At 34.8% G+C, this 7,167-nt stretch overlaps 1 protein-coding gene across 1 annotated transcript; it reads right to left on the reverse strand.

Annotated features, from left to right (window-relative positions):
* Positions 1-237: 237 nt before the first annotated feature.
* LOC129872832 (cold-regulated 413 plasma membrane protein 2) lies at positions 238-6,186 on the reverse strand. The gene is made up of 4 exons (XM_055947745.1): positions 5,785-6,186; positions 2,295-2,402; positions 2,091-2,161; positions 238-705 (listed from the first exon to the last, which is right to left on the reverse strand). The coding sequence occupies exons 1-4, from the start codon at positions 5,958-5,960 to the stop codon at positions 452-454; spliced, it is 609 nt and encodes a 202-aa protein (XP_055803720.1). The 5' UTR covers positions 5,961-6,186; the 3' UTR covers positions 238-451.
* Positions 6,187-7,167: the final 981 nt, after the last annotated feature.

Genomic DNA, 7,167 nt, shown 5'->3' on the forward strand with positions numbered 1-7,167 from the left:
TGCTCAGGCTCAGGCCTAAGGCTTTCAGTCTTGTAAATAAACTGTTTAAGATACTAATTAAAACTTGTTTAAACAGTTAGAAGTGGTTTGGTTAGACGAATTAAAAAAATAATCCCGACATAAAATACCATATTTGGTTAAAAGCATTAAGAAATATAATCTCGATATGACTAATGTGGCGTTTGATTGGCCATATAAAATGTCACCTTTCCAAGTTCATAGTTTGCAAGCGTGAAATGTGTGAAGAAAACTTTGCAAAATCCACTAATCATAAGTACTTTATATGTCAAAAGTAAATAATCACATAACCAGAAACGTTTAAACCACATCCAAAACTAAACCAAATCCATTTATTCATCGGTTTAATAGTAACCGAAGAGGTCTGCTCGCAGCATTCAACATTGAAATTCGTGGACCAAAACACACAAATCATTGTTGCAGCTATAGTTCATCAAACGACTCGGAGTACCAGCGCCCAGATTGGATAGACCAACAGAAGGATAATACCTACTGTGTTAGATATACCATTGCTCTGTGTGAAGGAATTTCTGAATCCACCAGAGGCTCTGATGTGCTCTTGGAGGAGATAGCAGCCAATCAAAAGACATATCACAGTGCCAACCCAACTGTCTCTAAAAGTGTGGGCAAAGAGGTTGGGTGCAACCACTAGAAGTAGGATTAATGAACCAGGCATCTCCAACCAGTCTGTATTTAATAGACAACAACATTATAAAGAAGGATTAGCATATATATATATATAAGCACCATAGAGCAAGCATTATGGGTTCAGAATGAGTGTTGATTCTCCCACATCAGTTGTGGTTTGTTCTCCTTATATGGTCTTAAGCAATTCTTCCCTAATGAACTAACTTTTGGTGTTGAGTTCTCAATATCTATTTATTTATCATGGTATCAGAGTCAAGGTTCACCACAATTCATTGTTAACCCAAATGTTGAGCCTCATCTTATATTGTCCACAACTCCAACCCTGGGTGTGAAGGGATGTTGATTCTCCCATATCGGTTGTGGTTTGGTCTACTTATATGGTCTTTGAGCAATTATCCCCTCATAAGCTAGCGTTTGGGGTTGAGCTAGACCAAAAATTCATTTCTTTATCAGTGTGACTTCATTATATGTATGAATTTTAATTGTTTGTTTTGGTTCATACAGAAGGCAATTGGTTCAGTTGAATTCATAGAACCTACTCTAGTTTCGCCTCCATATGTGTGTCAATAAGTGTATTTTTTGGAAGAATAGTGTACGAGCCAGCTTGCATACACATCAATTAATCCATCGAGTACCTGCTTTTCCCACCAGCACAGGTACTGGATAACTCAGAGCTACCAAGACTTGCACAAAATGAAAGAACCTAATATTCTTTAGTTTGCTAGTTTTGAACCCTAGTCTCTCCAAGGATCTTTTGCCCTTCGCTAACCACCAAGCCCACACCCTTGAGTACATTATTAAAGTAGATATTGACCAGCTAGATTCAGAAAGAAGCTTGAAGTAGTCTTGCTAGTCTTTTCACCATCTAGGATTGTCTAAGGGTGTAAATAGATTTGTTGGAGCTAATGCTCAATTTTATTTTATTTTTATGGGTGCTATTTGTGCTGATGCTCAAAATATTTCAGGAGAAACTACATGAAGTTCATCATTGAGAGCTCCAGAGTGTGAAGATATTATCAATATATGCAAATCATGTTTTTACCCTTCAGGACAAATATTAAGAAGCTACCAAACAAAGCAAAATCTCGAAGATAATCCTACTACCCTTCAGGGCTAGTATCTCATCTCTGTGTGAAGCTCAGAGTTTCAAAAGTATACTCGCATAAACTTTTTGAGTTGAATATCTATGCAGCTTGAAAAATTGAGAGACATATCTCTTCCGTGAGCCATGACATGTCATGCTAATAATTGGGGTGCATATGACTTGCTGGAAAGCATTTCCAGTTGTTTTTTGAATATTAAGAAACAGTTAATGGAAAAGGTAACAGGATCTTGGATTACAAGCAAAAGAACTTAATTGCAGAAAAATGAAAATGATAACCAATAGGTTATTTTCATCATATAAATCAAAAACTAATGTTCACCTGGAAAATGTCGTGGGAAGAAAAGCCTGAGTACCACTGCAACGAAAGCAATCCATTTCCCAACCTCTCCTCTGGAGATCAAAAACGATAATTGATTAATGAAGAAAAGAAACTCTTTGAATCAGGTAGCAACAAGTGATAAGAGAATATCTTGGATGACAAGAAGCAAGGAAAACTAAATAGTAGCAAACAAGAGAAGTTTACCTGAATAAGTGGAATAACACTCCAGGGAAACTGAAGAAAATATATGGGACTAGAAGTCCAGTCAGCATATTTGTTTTCCAGTTTGTCCGGTCCAGTATCAGCAAATAACTGCAGATGATATTTGCTCGAACGGTTATCACAAAATCCATCAGGAAAAAGGGTGTAAACTCTAGATTCTAAACAAACCTGTTTGACTATGAATGAATTAAGAACATTTAAAATTACTTGCAACCAGCAAACTGACCACATTCCGCCAAGATGTATCATATTTCACCAGTTCCCTTAACAACATCAGAATATACTTACTCAATTGTTTCATCTAAAATCTTAAAACAATTATTACAGATTGGACATAACTTCTTTAAAAAAATTCAAGAATACAAGTGAAGCATATAAACCATAAACAAGTACATTATACATCATCCATAGACCATAAAAAGCAATTTCTTACAAAAAGTAGAAAGCAGGGAGAGTAAAGGTCGACAATGAAATGGTCGAGCAGAAAAAGAGTAAGGAGCTATGCTTAAAATCAGAGAAATCTCAAGGGCTCATGTTACCAAAATAGAAGTTAAGCAGAATTTAATTTCATGTGCAAAGTAATTACAATGTTCCGAACTGAACCTTTCTGTAGGCATTGGGTGCACATTTTATGCCGTAAACGCTATACCTCGATACCAAACAGTATTACCATCATGTAATGTTCTCTAGAGGGTTTACATAAGAGTGGATAAGCTCTTTCACAAGGACATGGGGGGGTATGATCAAGGCAAGCATATGGCCAAAGTTAAGCTCTGCAAAGTAACAATACACTGACTTTCCTGATGTCTTCCTCTGGACATGCTTAAATTAACTGGAATGATGTTGCAATATTATGGCATGTAAAACTGCTTCGACAAAAAGAATGACTTCCAAGATTCCCTGTGGTATAAGTCAAACAAACATCCCCATATCCATGTAAAGGTGAATTCAAGATTTAGAGTTGGTGATTTGAAGTTCCACTGCACCCACTAATATGTCAAAGAAAGTCTTAAGACTTCTCTATTGCATTTGGAAGAAGACCGAAGATGAAGATTTTCTGATGCAGTGCGGTTATGTTTAGGATGAAAAGTTTGTCAAGAAATGTGGGTCAATGCTTGGGATGTAGCTTCCCATTTTAAATAGATACTATTTCTCTCAGATTTCCTCATGTATTGTCAAAGTAGATTACTTCTCTGGGATGTAAATGAATAGACACAACATGAAGGAAACATAGATTGGAGAAAGAAGATTACAAGCAACCTTACTCTTAGGAAAATCTATAGGGATGAGTTGGTATTAACCTCTTCATAATATGTTAAAAGCAAAACAAATTAGTACAGGATTAGTAATGTAAAAGCAAAGCATTGAATTTGTGGGATTATGGATACATCAAGCTTTATACCAAATTAGAGCAGCTATTCTGGATGACCCCCCAAAATCAGGAAAAAGACAATATTCCACATCAGGAAAAAGATTTCCTCATCTATTGTCAAAATTAATGCGAGGCGGGGCGGGTTGCGGGCTTATGCGGGTTTAAGGTATCTAATAGGAATCCGAAGAAAATTAAATTTTTATAATTAGTAAAAATCAAAGATATAGACTTTTTATATTAAACGTTGACTTTAATTTTAACTTTTTTTAAAAAAAAAAAAAAATTAAACTAGACAAATGTTAATTAGAGTTAATTAGCGGTTAAGAAAGAATTAGTTGGAACGTTAACTAGAAACAATTTAATTAGTTGTTGAGATGTTAATTAGCAAAAAATGAAAAAAAATTATGAATTTTATTTTTCATATTAAACTCAATTAAAAAAGAAAAAAACATAAAAATTTATGCAGGGCGGGTCTATATGGGGCAGGGCGGGGCGGGTTGAAAATGAAAAAATTGTTATGCTGGACGGGGCAGTTTAAAAATTTTGCGGGTTGAGCTCAACCCACCCCGCACCCGCCCCGTCCCATTGCCATCCCTAATGTGAATGCATTTCTCCCCCCTTTTCCTAAGGTGTATTTGATGTGTAATTAGCAGTGAACTAACACACTCAACTGCCCCTTAGTCTAATACCAAAGCCATAGGCCCATGAAGATTTTGGCAAAACTGTGTCTTACAATTTTATTTTATTTTGTGAACAAGGCAGTGCGGAAGAAATCACGGGGATACTAAAGATCAACAATAACGTCAAATGTCTCACGGATTAGGACGACCCCAACCTCCAATAGTCCCTAGAATCAGATTTATTGTCATCACTGAAGCAACTCACTTGCAAAATTCCCACCATCAAGTTTCAGCTCTGAAAACTTCTGAGTTCAACAGCAGTATTGGCTAACAGATCAAAATATTTCAAGCTACTGATTAACAAACTGAGAAGGGACATCTAAGATTATTAAATCTCTGCGAATCCCACTCCAAAACAGCAAAAACAAAGGGATTAAACATACTGTTATGTGCAGGCACTATCTCATGCAATTGCCAACTTCAGACATTTGGGGTATGAAGTTAGGCTTTCAGGATCCAACTTCAGACCTTTTGGCTAAAAGTTTTCGAACTTCAGACGAGCAATTCTCAACTTCATTCTAACGAGTCTGAAGTTAATTCTCAGGTGGTTAAACTTTATAAATTTCGGCTACTCTTTAGATATGGTATTAAATACAACTACTTGTACACTTCCTCTTCTCCACTTAAATATCACGCTTTTGCATGTGACGGGGTTCAAACCCGTGACTATGCGCCTAACCCAGCCATCACATGTTGTGCTCTTATCATTGTCTTACAAGGTTCAATAAATTAAAGCTTAATACATAGTTAGCCCCTTAAACTTGACATCAAATTTCATTTGGACACTCGAACTACTGTTTGTTCCAATTGAGCATCTGAACACATGATAAAGTGTTCCATTTTTGTAAAACTTTGTGCGTGTTCTCAAGAGTTTATTAAGTAGTTAAGTTAACTACATAAAATACTTCATCTTCTTTAATTATACGCATCAACTTCAGTTAGAAAACGTTTGGGGTTTTACAACGAATGTGTATAATTAAAGGACAGATGACATATTGTATTTTGTTCATTAACTTAAATACCCAATAAACTCTTGTGAATACTCACACAACTTTTTCCAAAATTTTCTCTAAAAAGTATCTAATTAGAATACTTTATCATGTGCTCAGATACTCAAGTGGAACAAGTCATAGTTCCAATGAAATTTGATTGCGAGTTTAAGGGCCCGCCCATGCATCACTTTCTGAAACTGAAAACCTCAAAATCAAAAAGAGACACTATCAAGCTATTCCAGGTCACAAAAATTAAAAGAATCTAATGGCGCAAAGCATTTCCCAGTTTCCACAATATTGTAATAGATATAAAGAGAACCAAATAAAACTCCTTCCAACAAGTTTTATAATTGTTGGTGAATCTGAAATTATGAACAGATAACAGTTAGTTAAAAGCAAATAGGAAAAGGGAGTTTGGAGGACATTACATGGCAGCAAATGAGGCGAACCATTTGAGAAGAGAAGTACCAAATCCAAGACCACCAAGTTTAGTGGCATGGTCAAAGAGGTTCTTAGCAGCTAACTTGAGCTCATTCAGATCTTCATTAATCAATTTGTTAGTATCTTCATCAGTCTTCATAGCCAAATAATCCATCCTCCCCATTTTTCTTTCAACTCCAACTAATAGATCTGAAAAATTATTCAAGAAATAGCGATCGACAAAGAGAAATACAGAATTAATGTGTACTGTCCAGTCTGTCGAGTATTTTCTATGGCTGTTAAATATCTAATTATTAGACACGTGGGCCTTACAAGTGCACTCAAATTCCGCCACTTTGACCGAAGTTAACGTAACTTGCTAACACGTACCGGATTTCACTCATTACTGACTCAAAATTTAAGTTCTACTACGCGTAATGAATTCTTCCACCATAACCTCAATACTTATACCACTAGGTATGGCAATGGGCGGGTATGGAGCTAAGCGGGGCGGGGCGGGGCGGGTTTAGAGATATACGGGAGGAGGCGGATGCAGGGAAGGTTAAAGTAATTATTATTAAAATTAATGCGGAGTGAGGCGGGTTGCAGGCTTAAGGTATCTAATAGGAATTCGAAAAAAAAATAAATTTACAATTAGTAAAAATTAAAGATATAGATTTTTTATATTAAATTTTGATTTTAATTTTAACTTTTTTTAAAAAAACATAATTAAACTAGATAAATATTAATTAGAGTTAATTAGTAGTTAAGAAAGAATTAGTTGGAATGTTAACTAGAAATAATTTAATTATTTGTTGAGATGTTAATTAGAGAAAAATAAAAAAAATTATAAATTTTATTTTTCATATTAAACTCAATTAAAAAAAATATAAAAATTTATGCGGGACGGATTTATGCTGGACGAATCTATATAGGGTCGGGCGGAATGAGTTAAAAATAAAAAAAATTATTATGCGGAGCAAGACAATTTAAAAATTTTATAAATTGAGTTCAATTTGTCCCGCTCCATTGCCATCCCTGTGTACCACTTTTCATCAAGACTTTTGAAAAGTTTAAAGTGTTTATTTTTGAAAATTGATTTGTATGATCCAAGGCGTGTCTGGTACGAAAAATATTGTCCTATAAATAACAAGGAGCATCTCATATTTGTTTCACTTGTAATAAAATATTTCTCGATTAAGTGTTGGCAGTAAAATTACCTTATTTTTATTCTGGTTTTTTCACTTCCACATCAAGATTTCTTATTATTTGTTTAAATTTAAATATAGTATTCATTTTCATTTCTTAGACTAAGAGAGGAGAAAAAGAAAGATGTTTGATCAAACCTAATTTACATGTCTTTAACCCTTTTTCATAAATTTAACTTTGTT

The sequence above is a fragment of the Solanum dulcamara genome, chromosome 11, assembly GCF_947179165.1.
Source record: "Solanum dulcamara chromosome 11, daSolDulc1.2, whole genome shotgun sequence".
In the NCBI taxonomy this organism is placed as follows: Eukaryota; Viridiplantae; Streptophyta; class Magnoliopsida; order Solanales; family Solanaceae; genus Solanum; species Solanum dulcamara.

Coding starts and splice junctions, on each gene's coding strand:
- LOC129872832 (XM_055947745.1), bottom strand. CDS start 5,960: ATGGGGAGGATGGATTATTTGGCTATGAAGACTGATGAAGATACTAAC. Junction 2,403..5,784: donor TTCGCCTCATTTGCTGCCAT/GTAATGTCCTCC, acceptor TATCATCTGCAG/TTATTTGCTGATACTGGACC. Junction 706..2,090: donor CTTCCCACGACATTTTCCAG/GTGAACATTAGT, acceptor TATTAAATACAG/ACTGGTTGGAGATGCCTGGT.